This window comes from Dermacentor andersoni, chromosome 6 (assembly GCF_023375885.2).
Source record: "Dermacentor andersoni chromosome 6, qqDerAnde1_hic_scaffold, whole genome shotgun sequence".
NCBI lineage: Eukaryota > Metazoa > Arthropoda > Arachnida > Ixodida > Ixodidae > Dermacentor > Dermacentor andersoni.
In genome coordinates this window covers 81,672,716-81,695,984 of record NC_092819.1, presented here as the reverse complement: position 1 = coordinate 81,695,984, position 23,269 = coordinate 81,672,716, and the positions used below count along the sequence as shown (strand labels likewise).

At 44.9% G+C, this 23,269-nt stretch overlaps 1 protein-coding gene across 1 annotated transcript in view; it reads right to left on the bottom strand.

Annotated features, from left to right (window-relative positions):
- Positions 1 to 1,241: 1,241 nt before the first annotated feature.
- Positions 1,242 to 23,269, bottom strand: part of CCHa1-R (CCHamide-1 receptor) — a 370,972-nt gene continuing 348,944 nt past the window's right edge. The window contains exon 3 of the mRNA XM_050171204.3: positions 1,242 to 6,358. Coding sequence (XP_050027161.1) covers positions 5,066 to 6,298 — 1,233 coding nt within the window. The 5' untranslated portion in view covers positions 6,299 to 6,358 and the 3' untranslated portion in view covers positions 1,242 to 5,065. The remainder of the gene's footprint in view (positions 6,359 to 23,269) is intronic.

The following is a 23,269-nucleotide window of genomic DNA, read 5'->3' as shown; positions in this document are numbered from 1 at the left end:
GACAGACAGACAGACAGACAGACAGACAGACAGACAGACAGACAGACAGACAGACAGACAGACAGACAGACAGACAGACAGACAGACAGACAGACAGACAGACAGACAACGAACTTTATTTAATCCTGAGGAGCTACTGTCAGGACCTCCTAACGGGAGGCCTTTGTTGCCGCTGGCCATGCCCACGTAGAGGACAGAACGCCGTGACGCTCCGCCCTTTCCTGGGCCTTCTGGATAGCCTGGGTTTGCTTTTGGAGTACCGTGCTTCTCATGGCCTCCTCCCATTCGGCTTCGCTGGAGAGGAAGTCGTTAGGCAACGCGGGACATCGCCAGAGCATGTGAGCCATAGAGCAAAAGGTTTCAGTGCAGTCGGGACAACTAGGGTCACATCCGAGTACCTCCTACTGGAGAATCCCCGCGACGGGAAAGATCCCGTCTGCAGCATTCTAAGAGTAGCTGACTGACCTCTACTGAGCTTCGGGTGAGGCAGAGGACAATGGTTTAATAATAGGGCACGGCAGCATACAAACAATATAAAAAACTGGTACAATAGCCATTTAGCTGTGCATTGCAACAGATGCGCACTTAGCCCAATGTTCATTGACACCAGGTTTCTGAAGCACGGAAAAAGGCAGAAAAGAAAAGGAAATTGTACAGTCTTACTGCATTACTTAGGCAGAAGAGAAACGTGTCAGCGCAGGTTCAGTCAGTTTAACAAACAAAACTTGAGATAATGTTTCTAGATGGACGCCTGTACTTGTAGGCACTACGCATGACCTTCAACCTTTTTTTTCTTGTTGGCCTTTTTTTGAATTGGCCTTTTTTTGAAATGGTATAAAGGTAGCTGTTCCTTCAATAAAATTTTCATTTGACAGTTCAGCATTCGTCCTGTAGTGTTTCTTTTAGATTCTTGTCCTTGTATTCTTAGTGTTGCTTGAAGTTATACTCAGGATGAACTAACTCGCCCAAATCGAGTTGTTGCTCTCTGAGTAGTAGCGCCAAGCAGCATCTGATGTAGAGAAATTTTCCTCATCTGATGAAGGAGCGCTTGGGATTCTTTTTTCATTGAACTATTGACTTCACCGAACGCCTTTTATAGCAAACAAATCGCATTGAGAAAGTCATTCACTTACCATCTTAATAAGCTCCGATAATGTCATATTACGCTATGTTTGTGCACACAGAGAAAGATGTGTGGAATGTACAAGTGGTTTTTAAAAGCAAATTAGGCGCACAAAAGGTAAGCCAGCACGAGTACAATTTTTATTTTCATTTGAGAACAATGCTCGATAAAATGTACAGGCGCTTCTCAACGTTTGAAGTAAACAGTGTTTGAATACGTATACATTGTTATCACTGAAGCGCCATAGTCACATATGCACACGAATAAGACGTGCCGAATAATCTGTTCTGGGGTGCTGCTGCTTTTTAATGAACGTCGATGAGGAGTTATATATGGTCACACAATACTGTCACAGAATTTGTCACATAAATAACTATGTACAGTTTCATGCAGAAAATGCCAGGAAGGTTACAGTGCTTAAATACACGAATCACGCTCCTACCATTACACACAAGAGGGAGACGCCAAGGAGCACACTGGACAAATCACAGGTTATGACTGACGCGGCAACCCATCGCCCACCGCTCTTAGTAAATACCTGCAGCTGACTCGCGACAAAGATAATACAGGCGAACAGCACAACATCTTGTACATTTTCGGGCTCTGTGAAAGGATATTCAAGCAGATCGTCTTGGACTACGCGTTCTTGAATACTCCAGCAATGCAAGAACAAAAGGGCTAGAGCTCAACGATGTCTCGGCTATCAAGCGTACGAATTAGATATCTTGAGGGATACCACGAATTAGAACACGTTCAGGAAAAACAATGGCAGAAATTTAGAATTCATGGTAAAGACCATTGCTAAAACATCCTCAATAAAAAAAAAATAAGCGCTCAACTCCGTGAATGTGTCATCTTAAGGCTGACACCCTTCTGGATTGTTTGCCGAGCGCCCTAAGCAAGGCTGTTTACACAATACCCTTACCAGATAGTAGTTACGACTGATATCTAGGGGTGTTAAACCCTTGTCGCTTTGACGTTACCTTCATCCGACCAAGTGAAATAACATCTTGTGAAAGTCCTGTTTCAATGCGCAAATCACCATGATAACTGTGACACCTCTAGTAATGAGACCTGAAGTTTTATGCGCCACATAAGTCCTGAAAACCCCTCACAATATTATGGGGCTACATGCTCTAAATTGCAAAGCCTTCGGCAAAGATTTCGAGGGGGACAGAGTTATTCTTGTACTAACTTCCCTATATTTTGTAGCCACAGTGCTACACAGAGCCACACAATATTACACGCGCTGCTAAGAAGACACCGGTCACAAGGAAGCTCGTTAGCTATGGTGACGTCTTTACCGTCAATAATCGCAGCACTCAGAGTATTCGAGAACGTCTGCGATGAATATTTGTCCCGTTTCCATCATTCCTCACCCTATTAAGTGCATCTAACAGACAGCTATAGAAAGCGCTTTTAAGCGTCAAGTTTCTTGGATGTTCACGCTGTCCTTTTCTGCATTTATGCCAGTAGAGCCAACCTTGGGTTGATATATGTGTGATAGCTCAGTTTTTCGTGCCGAGCAGAATCACCCCAAGCACCATATATCCTTTTACACACTAACGCACATATACGCACAAATCTAAAAGTCTTACATATTTACAGTTACGACCCATAGCAGACGACTGAGATAAAACCGCCACTGAGCGCCCCTTCAGGGACTGTAAAACGTGTTTCTTGTCTCAATGGTAGGTGGGTTCGTGACGCGCATCCTCCCGCGTTTCAACGGCTTTCATGGGCCACCAAGGCAAAATAGCTGACTATGACAAGAGACGCTCTGCAGATTTCAGTGCCAAACGCGTCCTTTAGCTGCCATGGCGGACCTCGTAGAGAAATCGGAGTTTTTGTTCAGCAGCAGAACGTGCTGAATCACGAGACGTAACGTGCGTGATCTCGTAGAAACGTGCCGCCACGCGGCAGTCTGCTGACAGACGCGTCCCTTAGCTTCTTTCTTCATCGTCAGCGACAAGATGAGCGAGCCTACTTTTATGAGTAAATTGTTGTTATGCGACGTGCCTGAGGCGCCAAGCGTTTCAATGCTATAACTTGGACGACAGAAATCAGCAAAGGTGTTTCAATCCGCCTTTCTTTAGGAATGCGTTCATGGCCTAATGGGTAACGCATCGAGCTTCTGTGCTGAGGGAATCTGGTGCAAACCAACCATTCAAAATGTAGTGTATATATATATATATATATATATATATATATATATATATATATAATACATTTCGAATACGTCAGAACGGCCAGACCGATACATACAGACCACCAAGTGGAAGAAGAACCAAAGGCAGGTATCGCTTTAATACATCCTTCGCATTTTAGGCGCCAGTGACCTGAAAGCACGCGCTGCAAGTTGATTTTAGTGTACGTGAAATGTACACGTCACGCAATTAGAATTTGCTGGGCAAATAATTGCCACGCTGACGCAATTGTGCATTGTTCTTCATAGCGTAACGCCAACGATTTCGTCGCTCTAATGCTGTCCTCGAGATCTGGTAATTTCAGTGATATATATGAAATGGGGGACATGGGTTTCTGTATTTTATCAAAAACCTTCATTACATGAAAGTGGAATTTGTTTCATTTTTCAGCTTGACGTAATCATGTGTCGAAAACTTGCACAAAAAAGAGCGACGCATACCCGTGTGTGTGTGCTTATTCTGTATATTCAGTTCGTGTGTGTGGGTGTGCGCGAATGTTGGCGCAGGCGTCTTGCTAGTCTTTTGCGCGTATGCATCTTCATATATCTGTACTGTGAAACTCGTTGCAAGGATCCTTTCAAGACTGTTCTAGAAAATTTGATCCGTTCACAGCGCGCAATACATTGGTTGGAAATTTTCCAATCGTCATGATGAATATGAAGCAAGATACTCTCATAAATCAAAATTACACTTAAGTAGACTCGCTCACTAATTTTCTATGATAAAACAACGCATCACCGGTAACTGGAATACACTTACACAGCTCGTCCTAGTTGTTTTACATGGACAACGACAGCTATACGAAGTTTCGTTGAACCATATGAGTGTATCGATAAGAACCTGTTTTCCATTAATAACCACTGTGTTCTTCGGCCGAGATAGCATCAAAGATACAGTGCTGCATAAATTGGTCCCAGTGCAGTTCTGAACAACAGCAAGCTTAGAGACACAAAAAGAAAACGTATCAGCCAAAAGATTCCGTTTCAAGCTTTGCTAATGATAGCATATGACACATATGAAATAACTAGAGATCCATGGTTACCATCAATCGTTCTCACGCTACATACACGTGCGCACGTTAAGTATGAGAGACTCAGTCGAAGACTGCTTGAGGTTATCGCTATGTACATGAGAATGTCGTACAAGTTCCCATAAGCTGCTTCAGGAATGGACGAATGGGGAAAGCCAGCAAATACTGGCAATCATAAGATCACTGTCAATGGTAATAGCACACAACAATTCACTGATACACATACCAACCAACGTGGACTGTGCAGTCATTGGTACCGTTTAAACATGAAGTGGGTACCTTTGGCACCTATCGACACCGATCATTCTTCGACGAGTCTTGAGTAGAACACCACAAGAATATTTCCCATCACTTGAAGCTCTCAAAGCACATTCTCCATAGCCAATAAACTGACGCACACTCCCCTCTACAATGGGACTAGTGGTGCCAAATACAGGCAACGGTGGCCTGAATACTGCCGCACATGCTTGTGCCTTTACTGGAGCTCCCACTCAGTGCTAGCTTGCCAAAAGCACGCGGCGAAAAGTGACCGCTAGGAAGCCAAATGTCTCAGGCGAATGCCCTGGGAATGTTCGAAGCTGGCGAATGCAGGCAGATCTAAAAGGTTCCCTCAGATACCGACCGGAACTCCGGTTCATCGCTGGCGGGAAGCCCGCTCTGGCCATCGCATTTGACCTTTGCCCTCCTCCGGAGGCAGGTCATTCGTCAAATCTTGGTGGAAGCCGTGCACTTGGACATGCTCGAGCTGTGAATGGTGCGGAAGGAATAGGAATTGTTGCGCGAGTGAACGCCGCTCGCTGCACGCCGGCTGCAGAAGAGGTAGTGCTTGAAATGGTTGCGGAACACCCCGCTGACCAGGTACAGGGCGATGGGGTTCAGGCACGAGTTGACAAACGTCATCACATAGCCCATGATTTTCCAGACGTGCCAGAAGCTGTTGTAGTGCGACGGTGCGTCCGGCGCGAAATAGTACCACATCATGAACACGTGGTTGGGGAAAAAGCAGACTGCGAAAAGAACTACAAAAGCCAGGGCGATCTTGGCCACCTTAACGCGCGCCTTCATCTGCTTGAGCTGCGCCACGCCACCACAGCCGGGCTGCGTCAAGTGGGTGCGCGACGTGCGAATGAGCTGGCGCGCCATGAGGCAATAGAAGGTGCCTATGATCATCAATGGGATAGCGTACTGGACTAGGAACTTCATGAGCACCATCAGCTTCGGGTACCAGGGCCACATCTCAGGTGGGAATGGGTAACACACGCTGTACCGCAGCTCGGGCGTGGCCTCGACTTCCATCACGAACGAGAAGTGGGCTCCCGGTATGGCCAAGAGGACGGCGATCATCCACACCGCGACGGTGAGCATGATGGTGATTGTTCGTCTCGTGTGTCGACGACCTTTGTGGTTGAGAAGTGGCATTGCGATGGCCACGTACCGATCGATGCTGAGCACGGTGAGCGTCAATACAGTGACGCTAATGGACACGTCCCGAAGGAATTCGCTGAGCTTGCAGAGAAACAGCCCGTACGGCCACGAGTCAAGAATGTAGATGGTGCTGATGAACGGCACAGTGCCAGCGATGACGATGAAGTCGCCCAGAGAGAGGCTCATGATGTAGATGTTAGGAACACTGCGCATTGTCCGGTTTCGCAGGAACACGAGGATCAGTGTTCCGTTGCCGAGGAGCCCGACGAGAAATATGAAAGCGAAAAGCGTGGGCACCACGTACGTCTCTAGCCTTTGCTCGTACGGCACAAATTCTTCGGAATCACCATGACCCGTTGTCAGGTTGAGATGAGAGGTGGGCGTGGTGTTGCTGTAGGCGCGCGACACTGACTGGTCTCTGGACACACGTAACGTCACTGACGTCACGTTGGCCACGAGCGGCCCCAGGGTGGATGTCGACAGCATGTCGTAGCTCTCTGGTGCGTCAGCCATGCGCGGCAATCTTCCGGCAGCAGGCTCTCGCCCGGATCAGATCACTCCTATGCACAGGTACTGCAAAGACAGAAACAAAAATGCAGCTCGTTAGCCGGATGTGGGGAAATCGTGATTGCGCTATACTGTGCGTGCGTGCGTTTCGCACACACACACAAACACAAACCTTCGATCACGAATGGGTGAGGAGAACTGACGGGAATCACATGCGAGCCAAGACCGCTGGCCATTGTGTGACAGCTACTGCTTACACAATCAGTGCTTGTGGCTGCTGTCCTTCATAGGCGAGCTTTCGTCTTCTGTATTTACAAGTGGCAGATCAGGTTTCAAGACGAACCATTAAGGTGCTTTTCAATTCCCATTTATTAGTGTTTATTTTTTGACGTTCGAATAATGCGAAATCCCCGCGATAAGCCAAATTACCATATACAAGCGCCGTCGTGGCAGTCAGAATGTTCTGAAACGTGCAGTGCATCAACGAATTCAGCGATCGGTCTGATACGTCGCCGCTGCGGGAAGCCCAGTCATAAAATTTGTCTTCACAATTCCTTGCCATTAGCGGTCACTGATGCTGCGAAACTGATAGTATATATATGCGCGGAAAACTTGCGCTCCGTGCTAATGCAGACATCCCCTCTCAACTCCCCTCCCAAACCTTGGCCCGTTTTTACATGCCAATCAAAATATATTGCAGAAAACAAAGGTTTCCGGTTTTATCAATTGTTCTAGGCTAAAAATGGATGAACTCGTTATGCTTCGCATGGTTTTCAGGCCCCTCAATTCATTAAACCAGTATCAGAGAGATTATTAAGCACAAGTAATAAACGATATGTCGAGCTACTATTCCTAAATTACTTCTGTTCAGTTGGTATCTAAAGGTGTTGTGTTGTACCTGTAACAAATGAAAAAAAAAAAAACACTGCTTTGGGCAGGAAATTAATTGGGTTCAAGAGTGCGCGGACAGCGTCGTGTGGTAATGAGGTTTAACACCTGCACCGGCGCTTGTCAGGAAACGGCTGGAACTAATTGGACGTTCACTCACGTCTATTACACGCGCCATTGTGTCTCATTGAGGGAAAGTATCCTTCAAAGCCTACGTTGTATGTTACCACAGTCCGAATAGCTCCATGGGGCATTGCTGGCGTGAAATAATGCCCATTTCTTTAAGGATTCTAAATTTTCTATTATTCGTTTTATTCGATCCGCAGTGAAGGCGTAGTGGCCTCGAATTGCACTGTTCAGCGTAATGCAACGAAGATGACACCAAGCCGCGGCAAACACTGCGAAAATGCTCACGCACCGAAATTTCTGTACGTTATGACCAGAGTAAGGTTAGAATTACTGCAGGGCCCTCAACTGCGGCGTGCACGTCATAGCAACAGTGTATCGATCTTTACGACGATGCAAGGCATATTCTGTTCAGTCCTTGAACGAATATGTATTTCCTTGATGCTGTTTCGGTCCTTTGTTGGTAAGCTGCTCAAGGTAGAGAAATACTTATTTGGCCGGAATCTGCTGGTGATATAAAACGCTTCGTTTTTCCTTTAAAGGGCGAAGCGGTGGAAGTGAAACCTTGACCAACATTACGGCCCGTATTAGTTGTAGTGCTGCAAGGAATATCAACCACAGAAATCATTGGAAAGAGCGAGAATCGGGCATCCTCTGCGCTTATTGCCGCAAGTAAGACTCTGGAGCCCCGCCGCTTTGGCCTCTATTCCTCTCTTACACTGCACTGCACATCTATTTAACTACAGTTTTCTTTTAAGTTACTAAACACCTGCTTCCCACTTACTACCAATGTTTTATGATCCCAAGCGGCACACATTGATCTCATCTTTCGTCACTACATATATATGCTACACTACGTGAACTATGTAGAGGTACTATGAACTACATTTTCACCTCGTCTCATTAAGTTCACTTTTTGTCTCTATCTTGAAACACCACTCATTGTCGATTATACATGCTAAATATACTACTTACGTGGTCTATGCAGAGTTGTCACCTGGCCTGTTTTGCAATGGCAGAGCTGCCTTTTTTTCTTTCTCAGTGTACTGGCTGCCGGTTCGACAGCCATACCGGCACGTCATTTGCCGGTTTCCAATTCTCACTAAGCCAACACTTTATAGATTGCACGGTTATCGCTCTGCCGGGCGTTCCTATAAAACGGGCAGCTGAATTGCGGAAAGCCCATTCATTCCTAATTCCTTAAAATTTCCTCATTTACCCAGAGCATCATGTATACGTTGCCATCTAGACTTCCACGTATCGCGGTGTTGCTTGTAGGCAATAAATATGTCTTACGCATTAATTGTATGCAGCAACAAAGCATTGTGGATTTAAAAGCATACCAAGTTTATATGAAGCCTCCCAATAAATTTTATTTGCGCAATATTTGTACTCGGCGTATAGTCAGTTTATTTTTCTTTGTATTTTTGCATACAGTACATCACATACACTCCCCTCCCCCTGCCTTCTCAATGTTAATTTCATTTTTCTTTCTCGGCAAAAGTTCCAAATCTATAGTTCTATGCATCACAAACGGTTTGTGTTGTTACGTGTAAGGAAACACAATTGCAAAGACTGTTTACAGATTATATTAAGGAGAAGTGCGCTACACAAGCCCAAATGGAGTACTGCTCGCGCTAAGGCTCTTCGTCGACTTCAACAACTTCAACACGCTGAAAGATGTCATCGATTGCAGCTGACCGGTGGCAATATTAATATGTTGTTTGTGTTCTAACGCCGGAAATTATGAGTCAGCTTGCTCAAGTTGCATTTAATTTTTATATTGAATTATCGCGTTATTGTGTATATGCTCATTTCCTAGTGTACCTATCCTTCCTTGTGTAACTATCCTCAGGAAAGGATGTCGATTGTGAATAAAAAGCAATCAATCAATTCTACTCGTGGTCACAGCCAAGTGAACGCGTCGCTATACCGCAGCTACAACAACTCTTCCGTCTCGCAATTCGAGCATCTGCACTGTGACGGTCTGACCTCAAGCACGACTTTTCAATCTTGCTGGAAAACCAGTCCCCTTCTCTTTCGTGCTTCTGGATATGAGAAATCTTGGTTACATCATAAGAACGCAAGATAACACACTAAAACACACGCACATACACAAACAAAGTCCCAGGAGAGTCTCCTCTGGTTTCTGTGTTTGTGCACATGAGTGCATGTTCTTGTGCTCTTAAGCTGTTACTGAAATGATTTGCCAACTGGCCCATCTAAAAGTTCTTCCAGGACATGCGAAAGGCTGTTACATACTTCGGTGCTATTCTACTTGGTGGTGGGCCTTCTAAATGCTCCTAATTGAATATTAAGGGAGCCTCATTGAGGGGTCTTTTGAGTCTTCATTAGTACGGTGTTCAATAAGGGCCGATCAATCAAGGCTTCTTTGGTGCACCTAATAATAAACGTGGAACACTAGCCCCGTTGAGACCCTCTTCTCCCTTGAATTGAGCTTCCCGGCATTGCCAAGCATGTGTTACGCTAGTTGTTATGCACGACACACTCCCAGCATGGCAAGATCCATATCATTCTTGGCATAGTGTTTTTTTTTTCCCTCCGCTGTCGTCGGAAGGTAGTTGCGCGCATTGTCACAATGTGGATAACTGGGCGATATTGCGAGAATTATCTATACAGCCACCGAGCTTGATTACACGGATATTCACAAGTAGCAAGCTCTCAAAGCGACATATTAAACTCTTTGGAAATCTGGAACAAAGGAGGTCTCGTGACGAGGTGCCCGTTGTCGAAACATCGCGTACCAGTCGTATTAGCGGAAATGTTACCAAATCAAATGTCAGCAACACAGGTGTATCGAGCAAGTGCCTACTCCGCATTCTTAATGCGCAAGCCGACACTCAGTTTATTGGGCGCAGGTAAAAGAGACTCAACATGTGCCTGTGGTGGTTTCTGCGTGCTTCAAATGAACGTTACTACAATCTTCAGATAGATTCGAGAACCTCAGCCAGCCGGTGCTGCTGCGCCTTGCTATGAGAGTGCAAAGGGTGCCACAGAGCGTCCCTGAGCTGATGTATGCGGGCGGAGTAGTGGTACTAGCGGACAATGCAAAGGATCTGCAGACACTTGTGAATACGTGTGGCAATGAAGCTACATATCTAGGGCCTAACTTACGCGGACCAAAATCGGGAATTTTCATCTTTCTTGCAAACGTGAGTAACGACGTGGTATCAATAAAACAGTAAGCCATGCCCATAATCAAGCAATACAAGCACCTGGGCGTATACATAAACAAAAGAAAGACCTACTGGAACATCCACCAAGGTATAATCTGATTTTGAAGGGGAACCTTACTGCAACAGTACTGTAACATGCAGCACATCTTGTTCTACAGTCAATGTTATGTGGTGAAAGGAGTTTGAAAAGGAGTAATGGTGCAGCTCTAATGTTCAAAAATGAAATTCTGTCTTTCAAGTCAGATATATTGTGGGGGTTGGATATTAACCCAAGGATGGTGGGCCGATTAGTATTGAGGGCACTTATTAAAACAACAAAGAAGCAGTGCAGGATGAAATGGAAATGGCTTCTTTTGAAGTCAGAGAAGCGCACAGCAAAATTAATTTTCTCGAGAGACTCAGGAACATGAGCAAAAGGAAATGGGCGGCTAAAGCGCAGGCACATCTGCACCACAAAAGTGTGGACCCAGAATAGAGCAAAAACTTTTCCCGAAGACAGCGGCATTGTTGCTCCTTATTAGCGCCTTTGATGTTCCTTTCATTTCAATATGGCTGTATATATCTTCAAGTTCAATGATTCTACAGCTCTTTAAAAGAAAGTCTAAAAGATACAAATGACATTGTCGCCTAATAATGCGGTCACTAGTAAGCGGATGATTTATACATCGTGTAAATGCATCATCACATATAGTCACAACACAATGGTTCTGTTGTGACTATATGTGATGATGCATTTACACGATGCATATATCATCCGCTTAAAGGGAAGCTGAAGAGTCTGTCGAATTCAATAAGACGCTCATATACGGATGCGGGAACCTTATAACCCATGAAGGTAAAATTTCGGAGGGAATTTTTCACTTAGGAGCGACGCAATCGTCGGTTAAAATTGCGCTGTAGCTCCGCCCCCCGTCAGCGCCGCGCGCTGCTGCTGACGCTGACGATGCGAGCGGAGACCGGAAACGGCGGCGTAGTGACGTCAACACTGGTGTTCCGCTCCTTCGCAGCCTCCGCGACCGTGCCTGACCGGGCTTATTTCTGCGTGCGTGCCATCCTAATCTGCTTCGCTCGACCCTACATTCCTTTATTTGTGTGTATATAGCAGTGGCAGTTGACGTGCGCAGCATCAATTGAACTTGTAGGCCGATCATGCCGGCGTTCTGCGAAGCCTACGCTTGCACGAACACCAGCGGCCGTGACGATGGTCCGATGTTCCATTAGTTCCTGCAAGACAAGAAGCTTTGAAGCTTTCAGCTAAGTGGGAGGCTGCTGTGAAGCGAAACAACTTCAAGCGCTCAAGAACAAGTGTTGTGCTCTAACCACTTCCGTGACGATTACTACCGGAGTTTATCAATAACGCGTGCTTTGGGTTCACCTAAAAAAATAGTTAGCACGCTGAACGGAAGGTGCATGTTTATCGCCCACCCTTGACGCACGTTTCATCGCCAAGCGCCGCGAATTTTCTATTCGCACGTGTGTTGTGAAACAGCCTGCATGCAGCTACCATAACGCAGTGCAAGCGTAAAGTTTGCATGTGTTGGAAAGCCTGCTCACGCCAGGACGCTGCACTCCCCCTTCTCTCGCACACATAAGAAGCCGACCATCTCACGTAGCCGACGGAATTCGCCGGTTACGAGTAGCGTGCGGATGGCGCGCTGATGAAGGTTCTGTACTACATGTGCTACAACAGTCGGTAAACTTTTCCCGCGTTTAAACCGTCTGTGTAGATTGCCGACAGCTTTGGGGCAGCGCACAAATGCTGAAGATCGCATCACCGCTTACGTTCTACGAGGAGGCATGCAGTAACATAACACTACAGTTGTTTGCCCGGAAACGTACTCACTGGAACGCTGAATGCAGTTTAGCAAAAAACATACTCGCCAAAGAACATTTCCAACACAAGGAGATGCTAACACTTCGTCTTCGTTCGCGTGGAAAGCAGTGCTTGCACCAGCATTTTCTGCTTCTTGGAGAGGCCGGCTCTTCGCAATCGGCTCGTACATGTAGTATGTACAAGTATGTACGTACGTGTAGTATGTACAAGTGTGAACCCCTACAAGTGATCTTGCACGCGACAGCGACAGCGCTACAAGCGAGGCGATGGCTGTCGCGTTCACTCGTCGTCTGCAAGCCGAACTCCACGCGAGCGACGGCTTTGAGCGACGACTTCCCGGAATGAGGGCAGCAATATACGCGCCGAAACTAGCGTGACGCATGCTTTATCAATTTAAGTTGGTGTATTTTACTGAAGAAGGAGCCTAAATATTTCTGAAGGTCTTGAACTAGGTTCTTATTCTCTCACGTGTAAAATTCAATAGTTTGCTCGTTCCGTGCGACAAACAGCAGTATTTCAGTTATGTACATCCAGTTTCGGCTTCGCGCAATTGGCTAGTCGCTCATAGCATTTCCGGGCGACGAGCGACGAGTTCTAAATTTCTACAAAGGAGCGATCGAGCGACAACACCGAGCGATTTGTTCAAGCGACGGCCCGTTTTGTCGCTCGAAGCCGTCGCCCGTCACCGTCGCGCGCAAAATCGCTCTCGTAGAGTTTGGACTTAACGCCGAACTCCTCAGGGAAACGCAAGCTCTCGAAAATTTCCATGACCGTCTCAGTAAAACATCACCAAACTACTTTGCACCGTGCTTCGTGTGTAGCGGCAGCAGTCGGTCCCAACGAACAGGCGCCCGACCAATCACAGGCGGAAACGAGGCGTGCGAGCTGGGCGTGTCTGCTGCTGCACTTTTCGTCGAAATAAAATATGTTTGCGCTTTCTTTCACTCAATTTCGATGCGATATTTCAATTCAGAGGGTTGAAAACCATGGCGTGCTGCTCTTCACTCATTTTTTTGGAAAACCTTTCAGCTTCCCTTTAATAGTGACCGTATTAGTAGGCGACATTGTCATTTGTATCTTTTAGACTTTCTTGTGGAGAACTGTGGAGTCATTGAACTTAGATATTGTATGTACCATGTATTTCTGACGTCATAGTGTTACTGTGAAAAAGTTGCTTGACAAGTTCTGGTGCTTGTAAGAAAAGGTTATTTGATATGTAATCTTGAACCCTGTATGTTGTAGGCTAGACCCATTCAAGAGCTAAGGAGTAGCCGGCGCCTTAAACTGTGCGTCAACATTTCCTTATATCACATCAATAAAAAAAAAGACGTTGAGAACACTGGCAACTCAGTACAAGGTAATTGAAAGTTAAAATAGACAACCTGCAATGATCAAAAAGAAATCAAGATACACAGATGGTAAATTGGATACAAGGGATTGAAACAAAAACGACCATGGTGATTAGCAAGAATCAGCAGAGAAAATCTACGCGCTAACAGAAAAGCGTAGTGGCTTGCTTTTTGAGACCCGAGCTGTCTGTCTGAGCGTGAACACACACCGATACCGAATTTGCACCACGATTGGCACATGTCTCCTTCAGGAAGAGTACGGAGACAACTGAGCCCATCCTATTGGAATGCGAAGCTATTTTAGCAATATTTTTCTTTAATGCATTCAAATCACACAATAGTGTGCTGGTCGCTTGTACCTTGATCACAAGCTTCATGCTCCTCGTTACGATCACAAAAGCGACTCGAGCTGCCTATAACAACTATATTGCCGTGAATACAACGTCGCTATCTCGCAGACCATTTCGGTTCTTGGAAACAAAATACCACCGCGTACACTTTCACGCGCTTTGCCGCCTGAAATTGTCCTCCAGATTATTTAGGAAAGGAAGAAAGTTGAACGTCTCAATGATCTGGCACTGTACCCCCTAGGCCTCCCATCACATTTGCCCTCAAACGAAACACAGCGCTCAAGGATGTACTACACATGGAGGTGGGCGGGACTGAGGCACACAGGGGCACATGCGGTAGCTCAGAGTGCTATGTGTGCCTGGTGTCTGATGCCATGGCTATCTTCATAGTCATGGCACCATAAGCCTATTTTGCGTAAAGCATGCAAAGATTGGCACTTAAAGCGGCTTAGAAAATGAGGTATCTTATTCCCATGTTCAGATTAAGCAATAGAAGAGCCACTGTAACCATAAACTGGAAGAAAGTAAATCTCATTGGCTCGGTCAAAGTAGGTAACTAGAAACACACAACTGGAACTCTCCTCGGGACACCGGAACACCGCTACTGCCAGGCAGAGAAAAGAAACAATAAGCATTTCACCGAAATTTTAAGATTATCTTCTTTTTTAAAAACATAATCTAGCATAGGAAAATACAGTGTTCCATAGCAGGAAATACTACACTGCGAAAAATTCACTTTATTGTGCACAATATTGTTACTAACATGTGTCCGTAAATACGACGTTCAATGAACAAATTATTATGCATTGGAACATACCTTTAAGTGACAACCTTAATATGGCTTATGTTTACGTTAGGCCGCCAGTATTTCACTTTTTGTTCAGTTCATCTCGACTCTGTTAACCTCCACAGAAATTTCCCTAGGCACCCAAAAAGGAAGGTAGCCTGAGAACATTCAACAAATGCTCTTCCCATCCCTTCCCAATGTTTCGTGTTAAATGCAGCTTGTTGCGAAACTCTTACTTTAGTAGAAATACGTTAGCCCAACTCTAGGTAGCAAGCAGATTTTTCTTGTCCTGTTTCACTCTCTTGTTGTTCTTTATTATTTCTCCAGTGAGAGGAAGAATTACGGCTAACAATAGGAGGACTCCTTACGGAGTGAGAAAAAAGGCCGCTCGTTCTTCTTTTTGCTTCTATCTGAAGGCACAAAATATCAGTGTTCTCGTAGTGCAGAAAGGACGCAGACTAAATTAAGCGGCACTCTCTTACAATTTTCTGATGTTCGTTTGAATAATAAAGCAGTACACAACGTGGCTTCAAAATTCCACGCAATTTCCTTCTCATTATGTTCCTGAAGAGTCGCCCTCGAAGGCTTAATTGTCAGCCTTGCTATCCCAGTCTTCCGACTTCACCACCGAGTGTTTCTCTCAATCATACAGGTGGCAGTAGTTTCCTTTTCTTCTTCGAACAGCTGCCTCTACTTTGTGTTTTTAGAATCATTCTCGTTATCATGATCGTATGTTTCCAAGGGCATGTTAGAGCTTGCAAATGACAGCGCCTGGACCATATTATCGATCCCTCTTGAGCTTCATTAGGTCCGCAAATCTTTAATCATCCTTATTCACCCCCATCCCATACCCCTGTATGCCCTGAGGCATTTACCTTCGCATTAAAAAAATGACAGCGGCTACTACTCCGAATCAACACAGGCGAAAATACGTTGAGCATTTTTCAAGCAAAGGTAAAAGATATATCCAGAAATTCGCAAGCAGAAATGTGCGAAAATTAAGAAAAAAAATATTCCTTGGTAGTTCGAATCGCTTGTAGCCGAGTGGATTAAAATAAAGCGGTAGCAATGTGACCGGGGTGAAAGCACATTGCTATATAGCATTCTTCATGTCTGCTCAAGAAAATTCAGCGCCTTCTTTCATATATATTATGTTTCAATGATTTGCTTTCGTGGAGTTCGAGAACTTGTTATACAAACCAACATTCGTCAAATCACAAGGAATATATCTGACACCTCCATGGCACCAAGATCTTACTCAGCCACTTTAAAAGAATTATAAGAATATATCTTTAATGTGGCATGATTAGGACCACAATCGAGTTGACTTCAATATTATACAACATAGCTTCAGTGTATAAAGAATTTCCCTTGAAGTTCGAGTTTCAGTCAGAGAGCTTTGCCTTTTTAAAGGTACCTCGCTCCCAATATTTGCTATGCAAGGCAGATAGAGATGACGGTAAAGCAATTTGAAGACAGAAAGTAGCAGGTGTACGAAGCGATCCATTGTAGGGAATCTGTTCGGTTGGCGCACATGTGCATTCCACAATAACACAGACGCGCGTGCGGGCGACAAACACTGGCGACAAGGGCTGCCAACATATATATTATTATAAAAAGAAACATATATTATTATTTAATTTTAAAAAACCCATACAATTTTACCATCCAGAGCCGTGCGCTACCACGTCCCGCTAAGCCAATTGTGCAGCTTATGGATGAGGAATTCCTCGGCATATATCAGCTTCACCGGGCGCAGTGCAAGCCAGGTGGCGACAAGCCCCGAAGTAGGCGCCTTCCTAACGGGGATCAAAACACAGTAATAGAACAGCGAGGGCTTCAGGCAAAGGCCGTGCAATAGCATAAATGCATACAGCACGCAGTTTCTCAGGACTCGCAACTGATTAAATACCAAGGGCAGGTTGAGAACAATCTTCGCCCACACGGACAGACGGAACGAAGGAACCGGACCGAACGGAACCGGACCTGCTCTACAGTGACTCGGCGGCTAATTTCTTGCGTTAAACCTGTGTAGTTCCGCTGCGCAGGAACGACATAGCGAGATTAACCTTAGGTGCGACCATTCCAGTGAGCTTAAAACTGGAGCTAAATGTTGTCGCCTCGGTCCCTGTATTCCATACCCGAGACTTAGTTTAGTAATATGGCTGTCCACTCCAGTTAAGCTGCGAAGGAGCGAAAACCGACGCGCTCTTCCTGACGTGGGATGACGCGAAGATGGGTCCTTGTGAGATATCAAACTCTGTCTTTGAGGCAGGCCAGCTGGTTCGAAAACGTTTTACCAGGTATAACAGTGCGCTTGAGTTGAGCCCCATACTTATCCTACGCTGCATACACACGTGACTCCTGAAGGGCTCTGCCAGCCTATGCTTTGGAAAGTTGTTTGCCTTTTCTCTCACTTCTACTTGCGGTGTGTACTTGAACTCTGCGTTCGAGCAGATTTATCGGTTTTCGTTCTCTTTTCTTTCTATTTTTGCGTCCTTTATACTCCTTTCCCTGTGAGAAGCGAAAGGGAAACAAAGGAGGAAGAAGGAAGGCGCGCACGCCAGCGTCAATCAGATGTTTAATTTTCCTCACTCGCATTATTAACCGACGTTAGCTTGCGATTACTGCACGCAAAACTTAGTGACGGAAGACATGGCAATTGAGTCCCATCCTTAATAGTGAGATGCTGGTGACACCAGCAGGTCGGTCTAGTGTTTGCGATTTTGCGGATGCCGGTCCCAAGCGCACCTCCCTCAGTATTCTTTACATTCCAAATTTAAAAGAAAACCTCCATCATTTAGAAGCATTGCAACGCATGACCTGATGAACCGTGATGCTGTAACCACGAAGGAAATTGAGCGAGAAGGATGTTTCTTATTTGTCATAAACGTTGGCATGCACGCACTTGTGAGTGAGAGCGAACGCAAAAACACGCGCACTTATTCCCTGTAAAGGTTTAGTTCGTAAATGTAAAATTTAGACAAAGATTCAGCGCTCAATATATTCTATTTAAAGGGGCCCTAAACAACTTTTTATGAAAATGCAGAAGGGCATCTGAAGTGAGAACAAACTATTTTAAAAGTACATTCTCTCAAAAAGTACCTGAATGCGTTCAGCAGAAGCGGAGTTATTGACAATTAAACACGGCATTCGCTGTGCTCCCGTTCTTTCTTCAATGCCTTGCACTGCGAAGGCTACGGCGCAGTGGGGCGCGCCGACAACAATCCGCCTTCTAAATGTCACCGTGGCACGCAGTTCAAATTTCATTTTGGATGTCAACGTAGACGCCACGACTACCGCCTTTGGTGCCTAGGACGCGCTAGAGTGTACTAGACGCGCTAAACATAAGCCAAACGCGGTTGTCCTTAGCGAGCCGCAGTACCCTTAGCCAGTGGACTCGTGGTGGCACCCAATGGCGGCCGCGGTATCCACGCCACGTAGCTGACCGCAGCTTGATGTCAGCTATGGGCCTATAGCAGCCGTCTAAGGGAATAACGAAATTGTGCGTCTAGAAGAGGGTGAGGACAGGGCATTCTGTTGAAAAGAGAACGTTTCAGATAAAGGTGAATTCGCGAACCACTTGCGAGCTTCACACACCGCGTACGACGGCAAAACTTGGCTGAGATGTTCACAGCAGTGTATGCTACCCACGGACTATATCATTTCATGGGCCCCAAGGGGTGGTTCAGGGCACCAGGTAAACTTTACGTCTGATAGTGGGTTATAGTTAGTGTCTGCGATATTTTTTTCCCACCTTGTCTAAAGCCTCTTGTGTGTCATATGCCTAATTACACAAAAAGAAGACGTGTAGAAAAGGAGGGAAAAGACGTTAACGTGTGCACCGAAACTTCGGAGGGGACTACTGTTTTTCGCTGATCGTATGTTAGATGGAGCCATAACGCCGCACTGCAGCAAGCACATGGCTTCATAAAAGGGCCTGGTATCTGCGAAAAAGTGGGCACCATCACGGAGTTGCAACCTCACGAAGTGAACCTCGACCTTACAAATAGGTAGAGGTGAGGCTGGCATTTGCTAAAAACTCTCGGGGTGAGTTCAACATTGGGTTACCGCCACATCATGTGTGATTTTTTTCCAGTGAGGCCCACTATTCCGTCAGGTCAAGCTTCACAGTTAAATGTTTTCTCAACTGCTTAGTGGATGTCTGCTTCTCCCGAACAAATGAGTCCACGGTATTAGCCTTAGTCCTTATACAAATTTTTACTTATTCAAAAACATGTGCACATAAGCTGTAAGATACATTGACATAGCATATTTTGTGCCGGAAACTGTCTAATGAAATACCTTCTTTACAAAACGTTATGTTTCGTTTGTTTTATTGTGGTTTTGATCTATCCCTGCCAAGGTGTCGGACACTTCTTCTTGGATTTCAGCACGGGAAAGGCATATGCAATTTAGAAGCCGACCTCCATATGAGTTTCAGTTTGGAGAGCCGACCTTAAATGACAATTGAAAGAACATATTAAACGGAATTTGATCAATGGATTATTCCTCTAGATATCTGTCATCCGCTTCGGTGGTCAAATATACTACTTTGCTGCACAGAAAATTGCCAGTTAGGGTAGTGCAGCTGGTGCTCAGTTTAAATCGCCTGCGACGAACGAACGAGCTGACATAATCCCCACGTGAACTCCAGGTGACCTTCGAGAGTCCTAAGACCATAGTCAACATAGGTGGCAGCACACCGATTTTTTAATTTTCGGCATTTATTCACTTACGAGAACTTTGTTTTCGCTACTAATCACAAATACTCCTTGTTAATGAAGCTTGCGCTGTCCAACCTGGTGAGTTTCATATTTTGTATCAGTATCACTTTAACTTCAATAATGAGCTTGAGGTGAGGTCAACGGTAGCTGCCAGAACAGGTAGTCTCGTCTCCCGAAAACACCTCAACCTCACGGCGTAAAGTTGGCATTGAGTGAGCCGTTCAAATGCGATTGCAGAACGAGGTCAGTTCAAGGTCTTTGAAGCCATTCGCCCACCTCTAGTCTGAGCCTTCAGGCGCAGGTTGACCAGAGCGCTCCTGAAGCGGCAGTTGATGATCGAAAGAATATACGTAAGCGACGTCATGTGGAAGACAGACCTCAACTCGCCATCACCAACCCTTTCAACTAAAGTATTTTGTTTGTTTATTTGCTTGTTCGTTCCTTCGTTTATTTTGTTATCTACATCACATTATTTTCTAACATTTCATAATTCACTGAGCTTCACACTGTTAAGGTCCTTGCACTATCGCTAAATAACGTGCAAGCAGGGAACAGAAATTCCGGCCTATTACGTGTATCTGCAGAATCTTCCTGTGATCATGGCCAATATATAACGTATTCAAAAGAAGCTTTAACTCAGAACAAACTTCGATCTTTTTCTATTCATATACACGTGAAACGCAGATTATACAACAGCTTTCCAACTTTACGCATTATACAAGAGCTGAACCAACTGAAATAAAATTTGATGCATTTAGAAATGAAATTGAATTCTAGGCCTCGTGTTCGTTAAAAGATTTACAAACATTAGCCAGAAACAAATAAAAATTAGGTTGAAGCAATAGGTTTACAAATTCGTAACTCTGCCCCAAAAAACAGTTGACGTTCTATACACTGCATTCGTTAGAGCGTCTAAAGAGGACAAATATAATATGCGGGTTTACAGTTTACGCAAGTTTGTTAGAACGTTTACGTGGATTTAGCGAAAGTCCAGCTTATAAATCAAATCAGTATTACGGAATAGTAGTAACCGACCAATTTCGTCTCCTTTAGATGTCTCTATATGGGCACCTTACAGATCTGTGGTATCATATACTATTGCTGAGTTATCATTGTAAACGTGATGTCTCAGTTCCAAGTTGCTTATTTTTTTAGATTGTGGAATTCTCAAGTATTTTTGTAAAAACATTAATGGCCTAAATACCACAATTGCTTTCTACGTTTGATAGCCTTTACATTTTATTTCGAATGTAACAAACCTCGTCAAATTTTACGCACTTCATACCAAGCAAAACAATTTCCTTGTTCCCATATATTTACATTGGATCTCCTCGAGCAAAGCTAGCTCTTAAACAAACAGCGGCTAAGAAATATTGTGGCCGCTGGCGTTATAAAGCAAGAAACTGGCCGCAGACCTCGACGCAGATCAGCATCGCCTCATCTTCCTGCTTTCTGTTACGTTACGCATCGGTTTATCCCAATTTCCAGCGTGGCCACAAAGGCTAACTGCGCTTCGCCAAGAAGGGAGTGTGTTGGTGCGTCGCCTGCTCGGTGAGAAAGTAAACAGGATTGGCTAGGCAACCCTGATCAACTACGTTGCCCGCCTCTGACCTCTGTCCTGACGTTATAGGTACATTGCGCAGCGCCTCCTTTCCAGAAAGTGGGAGACGGGCTCCTCTCCCTCCCCCCAAATTATAGTATACAGGGTGTTTCAGCTAAGTGGATCGAAGCATTGAGAAAATCCACGTGTCAGTTACGAGAATGTAACCAACTTAGTACTGTTCGCGGTCCTGCTGGGCGACGCAAAGTATTATTTGCTATGAGCTTAGGTAATTCATTGTTAATAATTATTTAGCCAACTTTAACACACACACACACAGCATAAATTTTGTGTTTGACGAAACACAATGAAAATTAGAAGCCCCAAAATATACACGATGGCCGCGCCATCTGTAGTTTTTCTCCCCTCCCCGCATCTCTCTCGACCTTGATGAACTTGTCTAATCCAAGGTGTTTTTTTTTTTTACTTTACTCGCACTGTACACACTATAGTCCTAAAGCGAATTTCTGAATCGCGCATATGGCCCGCATGCAAGTGGCAGCGATAATCGACACGTGCACACGGGAACGCCCTTGAAACATTGCGAAAGCGAATAAGGCAAACCCTGGAGCGAATATTTCAGGACGAGTGTTTTGGCAAAACCCAGGAATCTACATCAGGTTTCACACATCGACGTGCCAAGAACCAACAGCCTTGATTCGCCATGCTCGCAGATACATGCGAATTATCCAGTTCACCGGAAAACCCCTTTCGACTATAGACCGGATAGGTATATTGCTTGCCGACCAAACCGATGCTCCCGAGTGTAAAAGAAAAATCGGCATAGGGTGTATCAGCACGGAAACACAGACGCTGACAGGCATGAAGGCAAGAAAAGAGCAAGAAGCATAAATAAATGAATAGATATAAGTTTGACTGCGCGAGAAAAACCAGCAGCCAAGAGATAACCCGAAGTGAAGGCAAGGTCAAGGGGCCCGTCATTGATGCACCAATGTTTCTGGTTTCTGGCAGTGTTTCCGTTCAGGGGACCTACCTTACTCAGCTGCGGTCATCTTAGAAATCAGCTTAGAAATCATGCGTTTTCATTTTGCCATATGCTTCATAATTGATTTCGCTAATGCTCTTCGTGAACACACATGTGTTTACTCGCGAATTCAGTTTCAATGTATTCGGTTAGTGAACAAGATAGAAAACTAATGTTATTCTGTAAATTACCAGTCATGGAACGACGACCGCGATTGGGCGTGCTCGTGCCGTGCTGTTCAAGTGCAACCGCAAGATAATGCTAATGAAATGGCGACAAAAGCATAACTACTGAAATTAGAACTTCTAACAACAAACGTGCGTGAACTCGCTTCGCCAATGACCTCGGTTTCTGAGAATGTATTCCAATTGAATCAGAACAGCAAGCTTCGCGCGCGGATCATGTTTGACAGAAACAGCTCGTCACTATTTCGAAAGCAATTGTGCAGAAAAGTGCCGTGGAAATTCCTCGTGTCCAGAGTACTAGTAAAAATGACAACAGTAAGATCAGGCACTGTCTCGAGCGCTCCGTCCTGCAGCGAAGTTTTCCGTCACCCAATAGTATAACAGCACTTGTTGTGTGTCTGTGTGTGATTGTTTACGTGCTAATGGTTTCTCGCTCGTTGAAAATCTTTCTCGAGAAGCATCGAAGGACGAACGCACCATATCGGAACTTTAACATACGATCGTAGAATATGGAATGAATGCGATAAGCGCATACCTACGCGAAATCTTAAGGAACAGAGGATGGCCGACTCACATAGAATCAAAGGCTTTTCAATAATCAGGGATGGTGATATTAGTTTCTCAAAAAAATTTGACGACCGTTTCATCCCAAAGTTCGAAACTGAGGAGTTTCCCTATACAGTATAGCCGTTTATTTGCGCACCTCCTAGCTGCAGTAGTGTTCTGGGAATTACATATTGGAAGACCACAGTTCTATGCCGGTTATATTAGGGAATACTTGTACAGATGATAAAGGACACTATATGAGGTAAAAAAGAAAGAAAGGAATAGAGGGCTGTAGTGAAGAAAATCTCACTTACAACGTGCACAATCTCACTGCAATAACAAATTAGCTAGACAGAATTGCTACGTAAAATTTAAAAGAAACTCACCGCAAATAGAAAAATGG